This window comes from Epinephelus fuscoguttatus, linkage group LG18 (assembly GCF_011397635.1).
Source record: "Epinephelus fuscoguttatus linkage group LG18, E.fuscoguttatus.final_Chr_v1".
NCBI lineage: Eukaryota > Metazoa > Chordata > Actinopteri > Perciformes > Serranidae > Epinephelus > Epinephelus fuscoguttatus.
Genome location: NC_064769.1, coordinates 35,187,877 through 35,203,741, shown reverse-complemented (window position 1 = coordinate 35,203,741; position 15,865 = coordinate 35,187,877). Strand labels below are relative to the sequence as shown.

At 41.8% G+C, this 15,865-nt stretch overlaps 1 protein-coding gene across 3 annotated transcripts in view; it reads right to left on the bottom strand.

Annotated features, from left to right (window-relative positions):
- Positions 1 to 602: 602 nt before the first annotated feature.
- The window catches only part of LOC125905563 (hyaluronan and proteoglycan link protein 1-like), a 37,315-nt gene continuing 22,052 nt past the window's right edge, over positions 603 to 15,865 (bottom strand). For 2 of the 3 annotated variants that reach the window (XM_049603596.1, XM_049603597.1), the window contains exons 2-6: positions 10,096 to 10,230; positions 5,822 to 5,985; positions 4,979 to 5,177; positions 4,318 to 4,620; positions 603 to 1,137 (exon numbers count right to left, since the gene is read on the bottom strand). In XM_049603596.1, the coding sequence (XP_049459553.1) occupies positions 848 to 1,137; positions 4,318 to 4,620; positions 4,979 to 5,177; positions 5,822 to 5,985; positions 10,096 to 10,201 (1,062 nt within the window). In that variant the 5' untranslated portion in view covers positions 10,202 to 10,230 and the 3' untranslated portion in view covers positions 603 to 847. Of the gene's footprint in view, positions 1,138 to 4,317; positions 4,621 to 4,978; positions 5,178 to 5,821; positions 5,986 to 10,095; positions 10,235 to 15,865 lie in introns of all 3 variants that reach the window. The other variant, XM_049603595.1, reaches the window with a different exon arrangement.

Here is a 15,865-nt window from a genome sequence, read left to right as displayed (position 1 = left end):
TTTTCCACCCTTATGTTACGCTTTATGTAAACCAAAGAGACTCAGATAGTTTGGCCAAGAAGAGAAAAAATAATAATGTAAATATTTCTACAGTATATCAAAAAATAGTCATAAACAGAATTACATTTCTAGATTATAACATTCTACATATTTAGAAAACATAAACAATGTTGGATTTTTTTTCTTATTCAGTTTGGTGATGATGTTTGGTCCAACACATTCGTATAAAAACATAAAATACTGGACGGTAAGATGAAGTACAAAGTACCAGTCGTAGCACCTTGTTAAGTATGGACAGCAAAGATCGGTTTAGTTGTGCGAGGCTTGTATTCCTACCTGATGACAAGTATCACAGGGTTTTCTTTCAGCTGTGTTTCGTGGCTTTGTTGTTGTTGTTGTTCCAGGTCTTGAACAAAACAAGATAAGTGCCCAAAGTATCCGTCCAACCACAAGTCTTTCTGCTGTGAAACTGTTCTCAGTTCAGACGTGTTGTTCCTTCTTATACGACATGCCTGGTCCACTGAATGACAGTATGGCTGTAGCTGTGATATCCTCCAACCCTCACCCCCCAAAACAACCCACCCACCCCCTTCAAAGGCATTGATTAAATAATATGAACCTTAAATATGTGTAAACTAACCCTCAGAGAGTGTCAGGTCCCAGATTACAAAGCAACACCATGTCTGACAATAATGTCTTAAGGTTCAATGAAATAAAGCATCACAGTTTGAATGCGTCTCTTTTTCCACTAGTGTGTTCACTAGTGTATGAATGTGTGTGTGTGTGTGTGTGTGTGTGTGTGTGTGTGTGTGTGTGTGTGTGCATGCTGTGTGTGTGTGTTTGCAGCTCAGTTGTGGCCTTTGAAGCAGTACACTCCGTACAGCTTGTGCTTTTTGTCGGGGAAGCCGTTGAACCTCACGGCAGCCTCCGTGGGGCTGCAGCGCCGGCGGGGTCGGGAGATGGGATAACGGACGCTGCCGTCAGCCAACCAGCCAGCGTCGCAGCGGTCGTAGCCTAGCAGCTTCCAGGCGGCGAACATTTGGCCGACCTTGGCGATCTGAGCACCATCTTTTTGACACGCCTGGACCGCCTCGTCGTAGGTTAACTTAGAGGGGTGGATCAGGTAGTAGAACCGACCTGGGAGGGCAGAAAGAGAAAGACAGGTAAGCGCAGAGGTATAAAGAAGACAACTAGAATTACCTCTTTGAGGCTGTATGTCTCCGCAGTCCAGGCAAGGTACAGTTTATATCCATATCTGTGAAAACATGGATGCTTCACACACACATCTTCCCCGTGGCAGCACAGAAGATCTACACAATCAGCACAGTTTCAGGTGGACACCAAGATTCCATCCATCCATCCATCCGTTTTCATCCACTTATGCTTGACCAGGTTGTGGGGGCACCCCAGACGTCCCTCTCCCCAGTAATGCTTCCCAGCTCTTCCTGGGGGACCCCGAGGCGTTCCCAGGCCAGATGATAATGTAATCCCTCCAGCGTGTTCTGGGTCTGCCCTGGGGCCTCCTACCAGTGGGACGTGCCCGAAACACCTCCAGCGGGAGGCGACCAGGAGGATCCTGATCAGATCCCCGAACCACCTCAACTGACCCCTTTCAACGCGAAGGAGCAGCGGCTCTACTCCGAGCTGCTCACCCTATCTCTAAGGCTGAGTCCAGCAACCCCACAGAGGAAACTCATTTCGGCTGCTTGTATCTGCAGTCTCATTCTTTCAGTCACTACCCAGAGCTCGTGACCATATGCGAGGGTTGGGACGTAGATGGACCAGTAAATCGAAAGCTTTGCCAAGATTAGTTGTTGATAATGGCCAGGAAAGTGTTTTTGCAGAACTTTGTAATTTCACAGTGAAGTCGACTTTTGACCTTTTGGATATAAACTGTCATCACCTCGTCATATTATCCTTTGAAACATTTGTGTCTTTTTTGTCATAATAAGCATATGAATTCTTGAGTTATGGCTAGACACGTTTTGGGGAGGTCACAGCAACCTTGACCTTTGACCTTTGACCTTCAACCACCAAATTCTACTCAGTTCATTTTGGAGTCTAAGTGAGTGTTTGTGCTAATTTTGAAGAAATTACCTCAAGGCCTTGTTGAGATACTGCATTTGGGACAATGGGACAGGTGCACGGTCACAATGACCTTGATCTTTGACCTTTGAATACCAATATCTAATCAGGTCATTGTTAATTCCAAGTGGATGTTTGCACCAAATTCAAAAAAATTCCCTCAAGGTGTTCTTGAGATAAAGCGCTCACAAGAAGGAGACAGACAAGGTCACAGTGGCCTTTATCTTTGACCTATGACCAAAATTGAATTAGTTTAACGTTAAGTGGATCTTTGTGCCTTGAAAAATCACATTCACAAGAATGGGATGGACAGACAACCTGAAAACACAATGCCTCCAGCTGCGGGTATCGTTGGCACAGAGGCATAAAAATACTAAAGCTTTGTGAGTAAAAGCCAACTAATAACCTCTAAAAGCTACAGTGTTTATCACACCCTGTTCAAAAGCACCAAAGAGCTGGCACAAATAAAAGTATCTTGTCCTCAGGCATTAAGCTTTTATCAACGTAGGGTATCTATATCGATTAAATCTCCTTTAGGGACGTTATTGGAAGGGCAGCATATTTCATCCAGCCAGCTGCCATTTTGTCTGGGAACCACATGAATCTGCAAGCTCATGTTTTATTTGCTCTGGCAGATACCTCAGGTCTCCCTTCGCTTTGGACAGATTTCCAGGAGTCTGAAACCTGCCAGGTCAGTTACAAGCGTTTATCTAATGTAGGGCGTGTTTGAGACAAAGACTGTAAAGAGGAGCATCATTAAAGAATTGTAAAAAACGACAAAGATGGCTACAGCTGATGTGGAACTTTCTATTGAAGCTGCTATGTGTCAGTACTGAACCAAGCAGGCAACCTCCGGGGCTGATAAATGAACACAAGTGCCAAAAACTGCAGTTCCTCTAATGGCCACTTGAGGCTGACTCTAAAAGTGACTCAATGCCCATAGACCCCCATGTTAAAATTCCCAACTTTACAGCAGAAATAAACATCCAGGTACAAAAAACGGTTTTAGTCTCTATAGCTAATTTCAGCATTCATGATAACTGTACAGTGGTGAAGTTTTTTTATAACTCACCCGTTCACATTTTATGAAATCTTAAAGTTATTTAAAATTAAGGCCGTGGCTGCTTTGAGTCACAGGTGGATGCCATCCATTGGCAAGTTGCTACCACTGCAACAACACTGGTTAGTCATAGCTGTCGCTATTTCAGTGTGTTTTCAGTTCACTTAAGTTAATTACCATGTTCTGGTCATCTAAAAAAGTACTTTTCCGCATTTGGTAGAATTTAAAAACCCTCTAAGGAGTCGGATGTTCAGTTTTTTGGGAAAGTACATTTTGTCTTAATGGTTTTAAGCCTTTTTTTTGCTAGCAAAAATTAGCATTAGTATAATCACAGTTACCCATAGACTGTAAATGCACCATGCCGGCCAAGCTAGCAGCCAGCAGCTAGCATTAAGGTTACCTCCACTCTTTGTCTACATATGGTCGCTCCTTATCAGTTCTGGCTCTAAATCCAAGATGGCGACAGCTAGAATGTGGAATTTGAGGCTTTAGAGTGGGAATCCACAAACCAGTGCGTGACATCACAGTGGCTACATCCACTATTTTTTTAACAGTCTAGGTATTGAACAAACTGGGAGGTATATTTTTGCTAAAAGAAGAATAATCAACTCAGGTATTTATACCTACATGAGTATTTCTATTTCCTGTTGGGTGACAGTTCTACTCCATAAATCCGCACTGGATTTATTTGACAGCTATTGTTATCAGCTAATTTGATTTTACACACAAAATGAACAGCATTAATTATATTAAAGGCCAGACATATGCTGGGATTTGCATGATGAGGTCACCATGTACTAAAAAGGACAACACTGTAACTTGTCCCACAACTTGTGCACAGGAACAAAAAAGATTATGTACAATTACTTTTCCTTTTAATACTTTATGTACACTTTGCTGGGATTACTATGGTACTTTGGCTCAAATAAAAGAACCAAAATTGTGGGACTTTTCCTGGAACGGAGTATTTGTAAATTGTGTTATTGTTACTTTTACAAACGGAAACTGTCTTTTCTTGTTTTCAGCCAACAGTGAAAAAGGTCTGAGACTAACCCTAACCCTGGGTTTTATTGGACTGTTGTCTTTAGAAGCAACCTGGTTAAATCAAGGTAAACACACACACACACACACACACACACACACACACAGACATAGGTTATAATGTCCTTTACCTTTGTAGTGGGAGGTGAAGCAGAACACATCGTAGTGGTTCTTATCTTTGTCTCTCAGGCCATAGTTACGAATGCCCGGCACCGTGTTCTTGCCTCCGCAGGGTTCTCTGGGTGTGACGATGGGATACTGGACTGAGCCATCGCTCAGCCAGCCGGCGTTGCACCAGTCCAGCTTTCCTCGCCACGCGTCGTACAGCTGGTCAAAGGAGGCCACGATGGCGTCCTGGTCACGACACGCCCGCTCAGCATCGTAGAAGTTGAGGTTGTAGCGACCCAGGCGGGGGAAGTAGGGGAAGACGACACCTACGGATGTGATAGATGACCTGCAGTTAGCAGATAGAACGAGGATCTGTCCTCCGGGGTTTGTATCTGATCCTGTTATTTAACCTAATGACCGATAGTGAAAGCGCGTCCCGCTGCGTAAGCACAGCTGTTTCCCTGCCAGCACTTTTGGCTGCGGGCAGTAATGGCTGATACCTCAAACATAATGAAGCTGCTCTGACACTGATGTACACTCTGCTTACAGAACACACTGGCTCCTGACTTTGCCCCGAGCACTCGCTGCTCGTGCTGCTAAATTTAGTCTGACTGCAGCCTGTTACAGAGCCTTGACATTTAATAGACATTTTATTTTTAGGATCATTTTAAAGAGTTCGTTCACCTTCCAGGTCGAGGGACACCACCACTGTTCCGTCTTCCAGTCCGTCGATAACTTCGCATTTATATCTCCCATAATCCTCCAGGGTGAGCTCTGTGATAACCAGGGAGGCGTCCATGGGAGAGGAGCCCAGCAGGTGGACGCGTCCGTGGAAACTGCCGTAACTCCTTTTGTGATAATCCATGGCGACGAATACATCCAGCTGGAGCAAGACAGAGAGGATCAGTCTGTTATTATTCTAACAATTAATTTAAGATTGTAGAACAGATTAACTTTTACAGGTAAAAGGGTCAATGTATTTTGAATAATAATGGTTCATTATTATATTTTTATCACAGAGCAAGCAGGCTGATTCTTAAGGCCCTGACACGCCAAGGTGATGGCCGACTGTTAGTCAGTGTCAGGCCATCGATGATTGTCTGTCTCCCTAGTTTTTGCAGTGTGTCCCGCAGCACAGGCACTATTCTGCCTTTTTTTTTTCCAGCTGATTCAGTATGTTGAATCAACATCGGAGACAGCTGAGCTTTTGGGGGAATAAAATCACTCTGATCAGAAGTTAAGCTCAGTGCATGAGAAGAGAAAGTGAGGAAAGTAAACAAATGGCTAAAGTCAAGGGGCCGTTATATCTAAACAAACTTATTATATTGGGTAAGATTACCTAGCCACAGTTTTAGCCATTGAACTCTTAGGCAGAACACACTGCCCAGAATCCAAAGCACCCAAGTCCCAAACATGACAGCTGAGAACTTCCTACTAAACTGCTACACTTGCATTCTCTAAACTTTTGCATTACGGACATCTAAAAACACAGTTAATCTACAGTAGTATTTTAAAATAAACAGTGACCTCTTTCAGGTAGTCCGAGGTCAGCTTGGTCCATTTGATCCTCATCTTCCGACTGGGTGTCAGTGATGGGTCCATGTGGATCTTGCATGGTAACGTGGCGTTCCCTCCTCGCCTCGACACCACCTTCGATTGGTCTGTCGACACTGAGAGTCGAGGGCCGTTCTCTGAAACACAGGGACGTAATTACACCCAAGAAAAAAAACACATCAAGTGCTTCTCTGTCTAGACCTACTTTCATACAAACACAGACTGATACACTTTGCACTAATCAATTTTAAGAGTGTTTCTTATTTGCAGATATAATGAGCATTTGGTTTCAGGATACAAACTTTTAAATTATTAGTTAACAATTTTGAGATATACACTTATGTTCTCTTTCCAGGAGAATATAAAGTCACGTCTGTATGTTAGATGCTAAGTTTGGGTCAGGATGCAGTTAGCCTAGCTTAGCATAAACACTGGAAGCAGGGGGAAACAGCTAGCCTGACTCTGTTCACAGAACTAATTCTGCGTTCACACTATGAGCGACACAGCAACAGCATTACCAGCGACATTATTGTTGAGTCGCCATGGAGGTGGTGCTCAAGTTGGGAACTGCCCATTGGTCCGACAGCCCATTGTTCCGACCATATTACACTCATTGTTCTGAAGTCCCGTTGTTCCGAAATCATCATGATGCCCTGTGGTTAAGGTCTGGTTAGGTTTAGGCACAAAAACCACTTGGTTAGGGTCAGGAAAAGATCATGGTGTGGCTTAAAATGAAAAAGAAAGTGACAAACACATAAGCTGTGAGCCTGCTTCGCCTCAAGCCTTTCCCAGCTGACCCAGAGCCGGTTGCGGCGCACCATACGCCCGCCGCGAGCCGTTCAGCACCGCGGACAGTAAGACTAATGGGATGTTGGACCAATGGGCTGTCGAACCAATGACATGGACCCCTCAAGTTCTTGTTACCTTAGCTACGTCATTAGGGGTTGTGTGTGTCTGCTACTGGCCACAAAACACCTCGACTGAACGCCATCTACAGTTTGTATGCAGTTATAAAAATATCTGTGCTTTTGATCAACGTCTGAGCCCCATTTTTCACATTTTGCCGCCCCACTGCGTCCCTGTATGCGCCGCGATGCACAGAAAGCTAACACAACATCAGTTAACAAAAGCTAACTAACATAAAACCATAGTCAGGTCAACTTTCATTTGTGTCAGGTGTCAGTTTGTAGCTTCATGTCATACTGGTCAGAATTTCCATGTGGGAAAAATCCAGGAAGTAAAGCAAACGATGAAGAAACTTGCAAGATAAATGTGACACTTTCTAACGTCACAGTGGAGGGACAACTACGCAGGTTGATTTTAGCGCTGCTCATCGTGGACTAGTTCTGCAGGTATTTCTCAAAATGTAGAAGCAGTCCTTGAACACAGCAGTAGTTCTCAGCAGGGGCCGATTACCTACAGTTTTTATGAGCTTGGATGTGTGCAGCCTTCCCAAGGTGAAATAAATCAGTAACTGGAACTATTAAATAATGTCCTATCACCTGTCAGCCTGCCAGGTTATATATGTGTTTAGTACAAACAAGCGTGTACACACACAGTTACTACACACAGAGCATTTACATTGGCATGTGATTGTGTGACCTTCAGCCTCCAACACTAACAGGGTTTCTGATTGGCTGTTTAGCCACTGCAGCGTTTCACCTTGTCTGCTGTGTAAGCACGTGTGTGTGTGTGTTTGTCAATTGGACTGATCAAACAGCTGATGGCTCATTGATCCTGAGTTCTGTACTCTGAAAGGGAGAGCTGGCATTTTCTTTGATCTGCTTCTTCAGCTTCAGCTGCTCAGTGTTTGTATCTGGTGTTACTGACAGTCTGAAGCTTCAGGCTGGTGCTTAAATGTTAACCCTTCATTTATTTGTCTTTATTACATAGTGTTTTATCAATGGAGCTGAAAGTTAATGTTAAAGTACCAACATACAGCTGGTTAGTTAGTCGGTTGGTTAGTACCATGTCATGTGTTAGCTAGTAATAGTTGGTTATAACTAAAAAAAAATAATTATATGTTATATGAGTTACAGAAGCAAGTTATTCTTTTCAGTTAGTTATGTACTAAGTTATTTGTTTGTTATTGGTTGGTATTTATTTTGGTTTTAGTCACTGGTTACATGTTAGTTATCAGTTAGTTGTTAGTTAGAAACTGGTCTGAGAGTAAGTTATATGTTACGTAGTTGTTAATTATTAGTTCTGAGTTACTTGTTAATGTGTTATAAGTTATTTCACAGATATCAGTTTCTGACTTGATTAAATTATTAGTTAGTTAGCTATTTGGTGTTTTCAGTTGGTTAGTTAGATAGTGGTTGTTAATAGTTTCTTGGGTTTTAATTATTCATTATGTTTGTTAGTCACAGCAGTAAGTTTGTGTTTTCAATTAGTTTAGTTAGTCGTTGGTTTGTTATTGGTGACTAGTTAGTGACTTTGTGTTTGGTTACTAGTAGATGTTAGGTAGTTATCAGTTAGTTTTGGTTCGTTAGTTAGATACTGGTCTGTTAGTAAATATATTAGTTGTTATATGATTAGTTATTAGTTAATTGTTGATGAGTCACTAGTTAGCTAGTTATTATTCAGATATAATTTTTTAACTGTTTATTAAAGTACTACTTAGTTGGTGTTTTCACTTAGTTAAGTAGTAAGTTATTACTTTACTTTAGTTACTAGTTAGATGTTACTTATAAGTTAGTTGTTAGTTAGATACTGGTGTGTCAGTAAGTTATAAGATAGTTTTAAATAGTTATTAGTTACTTGCTCGTTAGTTACTAATAGGTTAGTTACTAGATAGCAGTTTTTAATGATCCATTGTATTAGTAAGCTAGTAGGTGTTCACAGTTAGTTAGTTTGTTAGTTAATTTATTTGTTATGTGTTAGTTGTTAAATTGTTACTTATTGCTTAGTAATTTCTCATTAGATTCTAATTATTTATTAAAAAGTTAATTAGCAAGTTATCATTGTCATTGAATTATTTAGATACCAGAAAGTCAGTAGTTCATTACTTGTGAGTGGTTGGTTATAATTTTGTTTTTATTTACTGTTTTTATTACAAATTAGATGTTAGTCACTGGTTATCAGTTAGACACTGGTCTGTTATTGAATCATTGGTCAGTTAGTTAGTTAGTTATGTGTTAGTTGATATACGTTAAGTTCATAGTGATTAGTTAATAATTATTTCTTATATTAGTTAATTAGCAAATTAGTATTTTCAATTAAATATGTAGTTCATTATTAGATAGTAGTCATTATTTTGTTTTGATTTACTAATTTAGTTATCTGTTTTTGCTTATTAGTTAGATACTGGTATGATAGTAAGTTATGTGTTGGCTGTTTTTATTAATTTATTATATTACTAGTTAGTTAGCTAGTTTGCATTTTAAATTAGTCAGTTTGGCAATAATTGTTAGTTTTTAGTTATTTGTTAGGTGATAGTTTGTTTTTAGTTCCCAGTTTTGTTAGTTTCTAAGCCATTGTTAGTTATGAGTTTTTGGTTAATTATTTTAAGTTATTAGTTTGTTTATTATGTATTATTTTTAAAAGTATTAATTAGTTTATATTTGTATATTGTGCCAAAAACATTGGCTCATAAAGGGTTCAAATTAAATATATTAATGTGCATAATTCTGCATACATTTACACTGAAAAGCACATCTACAAGCCCAAATTTCATCATTTTGTCATTTCCAAGACCTTCTCCAACTAACTGGTTAATTTGAATGTTTCATTTGTGCTCAGATTTTTTACATCGTCTATATTTACAGAACAAATTTCTGTTTATCTTAGTAAAGGTACTGCACAGTAAAGAACAATGGGGGAAGAATACTAATTTGGCACACTGAAGAAATCTTTTTTCCTTCTGACAAACTCTTTGGTTTTAACACAAAGATCAGCTTGTGAGATAAATTATTTAAAACATTCGTGGCACCTTGGGCTGTGTTTTTCTTGCGGTGTTTGAAATCTTGACAAAGTTTTCATCTGTGGGTGATGAGATAACTCTTATCTGGCTGAGCTAATAATCCCCACATAGCAGCGTTATCTCTGAGTCACAGCAGCAGAACCAACTGATAAACTGAGGAAACTAATGACACTGCAGAGTGAGTGTCGCCAACGAAACTCAGGAAAGGACACAGGAAGAGGTCTCCGTCTATTCTGCAAAAACTCTGCATGACATTGTCACACACACACACACACACACACACACACACACACACGCACACACACACATATACACACACACTCACCTGTGACATAGATGGTTCTCGAGTGCTCCAGTTCAGGATACAGAGTGTCTAAATCATTCGTAGCTACACTCAGTGAGATCAACGCACAGATCAGCACAGGAATCATCTTCACTCACCAAACTGGGGGTCTGATCACTGCAGAGAGACAGGAGAGGGTCACAGTCATGTACAGTGAGATGACGCTCAGAGAAGAGCTTTACTTTAGTGCTATCACATACTGTAGGGGCAACACATCGGGAAATGAAAGTTATTCATCTGCATGCAGCTCAGTTGAGGACACTGTGCAGCGTTTCTATCTGCAGTGCTGTTTCTCCCCTCCAACGCTCTGTAATTACTGCGAGAGTGCAGAACAGTCTGCAGCACACACACACACACACACACACACACACATTCAAAACCCCAAATTCTCAATTCAAAGTTGTCTCAAAATACAAAAACTCAACATGTCACAAACATCACTTTGAATCGTCCTCAATGCACAAACCAGACGTCCCGTTAAAAGCTTCACACTACACACACACAACACAATAAACACACTGTGGATTAAACACACATGTAAACATAAACAGTACATACTGTGCAGTGAACGGTCCCTGTCATCCAACATGTCCCGGTGACACTGACAGTCCACAACTTCAGAGGGAGACTGTGCCACAGTGCAGCGTCACCCCCACACCTCAGGCTTCATTCACACACACACACACACACACACACACACACACACACACACACACACACACTGCAGCCCACCCTCTACACACTCAACCTGAGCACAGAGGGATTCACCATTTCACTTCCACTTTAGCAATCTGTGTTATGGAAGTCCAGGGATGCCAGTATTAAATTAAAGTCACTGAATGAAGTTGAAAATTCATTTTTCTCTTTTTGAAAAAGATTCCACTTAATTCAAAAATCACATTTCTCATGCCCGCATGTTTCTGATGTGACTGTAATGATTAAATGATATATTTTGGTGGTTTGAGTTGAAGGTGTGAGAAAGAATAGTATCAGTAACATTGTTAACACTGTGCTACATTACAGAGAAATACAAACCGTACTAATGAACCTTCATTAATATAGGCCTATATTTTATCTCCAAGTGCACGTCACACACTGAGCGAGCCGCCTGTTAATGACGCTGTGGGCTAATGGGCATGTAGCTACTTCCATGTTTCAGATGATACGTCATGTTTGTAGTCGACCAATGAAGATGAGTTTACATATCACCTTGGGTTCGTCCTTCACCTTCTCAAAATGATCCCACACTTTGGATTTCCTGCCCGACATGTTATTAACTAGCCTGTGGAATAACCGCAGGTACCAGCCCTGGAAATTAACCTGATGAGGACACTTCCTGTGTCTGTCCTTTCAAATTAAATCCCCACATGATTCGGTTATATAGGTTTGGATTTATTTTGACAAGGTGCAGCTCCTGATAGAGTTTCATGTTTTTTGTGGCATTTTTTTCTGTGACTAAGCGACCAATGAAATCTTGCCGATGAATGTTTGGTCGACTGCTGACTCTCTTTAATAACAACATAGCCTCGTAAGCTAGTATGTGTAGTATGCTATAATAGTGACATAAGTGACGTGTTACATATGTCATGTGAAAATACATCATGTTATGTTAGTGACCAAAATACTTGTTTCTCCTAAACGTAATATGTATTTATTGCATATTATTCTGAATAAATGTGGAGCTGTACAACACATTCTCACTCTGACCTCGTCACATATTGAGGTTTGGTCGTGGACTTTCCACGTCCACATGTGACGTGCAAGGTACCCTGGGTGTGTTGGTTGTTGACGTTCTGGGACGCCGTGTCAAGTTCAGCCTGTTACATGCATTGTCCTCTTTCAAAATACACTTCTGTTTCCACTGGAAATTTAAAGCTATAGTGCGTAACTTCTGTCGCCTCCCAGCGGATAATGCATTATTATAACTAAGCCAGCGGCACTTCCATGTACACAGAGTAACACTCGCCACACACCGTGTACACAGAGTAACACTCGCTTCACACCATGTGCACAATGCTACACAACGTGGCGAACACCAGGCTGCTAACATTACATAACGTTCATAGCACCATTTCCAAGAAAATAATAAAGTACTAGGTCCAGTACATGTAACAGCAACACATAGTACTCATAATATAATTATAAACCAAGTCACTTACTTATCCAATAGCAGCAAGGCAACATCCGTGTCTGCCCTCAGCCCAATTTCTTCCTTCAGGGCTCTCCACTGAGGAAAAGCGACGCCAATGCAAATCCTTGTTTGCCTTCTCCGTCGGTCACTTTCCTTCTTTGTTAACAGACCTTCAGCCGAACGTCCAGGCTTTTTCTTTGTGGCAGGATCCACTTCTGAACCGTGTCTCGGCCGCTTCTTTGTTCCTTTTCTCTTTCTACCTGCGCTCTACCTCTTGCTATGACACTCTCCACTCTTCCTCCCCCTCCCTTCTTGTTGTGAGGAAGCATTTCCTGTGCACCAGCGCAGGAATGTCGCCGGTCGACACGCATACTAAAAATGATATATATTGAAAAATACCGCGAGATGTTAGAGGAGCCGATCGGCTTAATCAGCATTGTGTCATCTCCTCTAGTAGTGGCTTGGGTGAAACGGACATTTACGGACCTGTAGAAGTTACGCACTATAGCTTTAACATTCACATACAGTACAGGCCAAAAGTTTGGACACACCTTCTCATTCAATGCGTTTTCTTTATTTTCATGACTATTTACATTGTAGATTCTCACTGAAGGCATCAAAACTATGAATGAACACATGTGGAGTTATGTACTTAACAAAAAAAGGTGAAATAACTGAAAACATGTTTTATATTCTAGTTTCTTCAAAATAGCCACCCTTTGCTCTGATTACTGCTTTGCACACTCTTGGCATTCTCTCCATGAGCTTCAAGAGGTAGTCACCTGAAATGGTTTTCCAACAGTCTTGAAGGAGTTCCCAGAGGTGTTTAGCACTTGTTGGCCCCTTTGCCTTCACTCTGCGGTCCAGCTCACCCCAAACCATCTCGACTGGGTTCAGGTCCGGTGACTGTAGAGGCCAGGTCATCTGCCGCAGCACTCCATCACTCTCCTTCTTGGTCAAATAGCCCTTACACAGCCTGGAGGTGTGTTTGGGGTCATTGTCCTGTTGAAAAATAAATGATCGTCCAACTAAACGCAAACCGGATGGGATGGCATGTCGCTGCAGGATGCTGTGGTAGCCATGCTGGTTCAGTGTGCCTTCAATTTTGAATAAATCCCCAACAGTGTCACCAGCAAAACACCCCCACACCATCACACCTCCTCCTCCATGCTTCACAGTGGGAACCAGGCATGTGGAATCCATCCGTTCACCTTTTCTGCGTCTCACAAAGACACGGCGGTTGGAACCAAAGATCTCAAATTTGGACTCATCAGACCAAAGCACAGATTTCCACTGGTCTAATGTCCATTCCTTGTGTTTCTTGGCCCAAACAAATCTCTTCTGCTTGTTGCCTCTCCTTAGCAGTGGTTTCCTAGCAGCTATTTGACCATGAAGGCCTGATTCGCGCAGTCTCCTCTTAACAGTTGTTCTAGAGATGGGTCTGCTGCTAGAACTCTGTGTGGCATTCATCTGGTCTCTGATCTGAGCTGCTGTTAACTTGCGATTTCTGAGGCTGGTGACTCGGATGAACTTATCCTCAGAAGCAGAGGTGACTCTTGGTCTTCCTTTCCATGTGTGCCAGTTTCGTTGTAGCGCTTGATGGTTTTTGTGACCCCACTTGGGGACACATTTAAAGTTTTTGCAATTTTCCGGACAGACTGACCTTCATTTCTTAAAGTAATGATGGCCACTTGTTTTTCTTTAGTTAGCTGATTGGTTCTTGCCATAATATGAATTTTAACAGTTGTCCAATAGGGCTGTCGGCTGTGTATTAACCTGACTTCTGCACAACACAACTGATGGTCCCAACCCCATTGATAAAGCAAGAAATTCCACTAATTAACCCTGATAAGGCACACCTGTGAAGTGGAAACCATTTCAGGTGACTACCTCTTGAAGCTCATGGAGAGAATGCCAAGAGTGTGCAAAGCAGTAATCAGAGCAAAGGGTGGCTATTTTGAAGAAACTAGAATATAAAACATGTTTTCAGTTATTTCACCTTTTTTTGTTAAGTACATAACTCCACATGTGTTCATTCATAGTTTTGATGCCTTCAGTGAGAATCTACAATGTAAATAGTCATGAAAATAAAGAAAACGCATTGAATGAGAAGGTGTGTCCAAACTTTTGGCCTGTACTGTACAGTCTCTTTCAAAATAAAAGCACTACGTCGGTACAACACCACGAATTCAAAAACAAACACACAAACACATGTGGTTGGGTTTAGGAAAAAAGAACAGGGTTTGGCTTTAGAATCTTACAGGACACGAACAACCCTCTCTTGGGTGAAAGTTGGTGTTCGTTGGACCCATCCACCACCCCTCTCAACCACCCCTGTCGGACTTTCACCTGTTTTTCTTTCGTCCTTGTCCCCCTGCGTTTCCCCCTGACGACGCTGGGTACCATTAAACTAGAACGGTAATCGGCCGCGTTTCATGCCAGTGTTAAAGGATACCTTTTTTCGTTGGTTTCCAACGCTGCAAGTCACTGCCCAAGCACTGGATTTGAAGTGAGACCAGGCTCAGCTGACTTGCTGTGTTCTGACTAAATAACTCTGGATTACATTAGAAATTAGTGGTGATTAATGAATATGTAGTGTATTAAATGAACACACACGGCCCTGGGATCACATTTCACCTACTCTTCAACAACTGCATTGGCTCCCAATAAAACATCGCATCCATTTCAAACTACTTCTTCTGGTTTTCAAATCTGTCCACGGCTTGGCCCGTCCTTATCTGTCCGGCCACACACTTCTTCTTTTGATAATTATGTCAAATTACATTTTGATTAGCAAGACATTTCTAGAACAGAACTATAAAATCGTTCTGAAGTCATGCACTGGCTAACCCTAACCCTAAATAAAAAAAATAAAATAAAATAAAAAAGACTGAAGTGGTTAACTGATTATCAAAATTGTTGCCAATTAATTTCCGATTAATCATAATTTTAATATTGGCAGCCCTGGACTTCCATACTGTGTCAGTGTGTGTCTTTTGAGGCTTGTGTGTGAGTTCAGGAATTGTGTGTGTGTGTGAGTGGACAGTCATTTGGACTGATCCCTCCTCTACTAACTCCCCCTCCCTCCAACCCCCCCACCCTTATCTTCATTCACTCCATCCCAAATTGCTGATGCGCTGGCCCCCTCTGCCAGGTGGAGCTCCTGCAGTCAGCAGAATAACTCTGCAGCACACACACACACTGTGCCAGTTACACACACATCACTTAATACCCCTCCCTGCCTGAAAATAGTCATTACGCATACCAGGCCAGGACGAAATGTGGGGGGGGGGGGGTGCAGCCATAAGTAGGGGAGTATATGTGGGAAAACTGTGACATGTCCTTTTAAAAAAGGGTAAAAACTTTGAGTGTGTTCTCTGCAGGACACGAGGAGAGCAGGTGATGTGTGAAATGAGAATAGAGGAGATGAAGACAGTGAGATACAGCAGGAAAAAAAGCTGAAGCAGGAGGGAGGGAGGACTGAGAGGACTCTGCAGCAGCAGAAATGATGCAGGGCGCTGAGGCTTCACGCTCCATTAGCACCAGAGGTGGAATCGAACACGTGCAATTACTCAAGTACAAATGGGAAGTATCAGTACTTTACTTGAGTCGTCCCGTTTC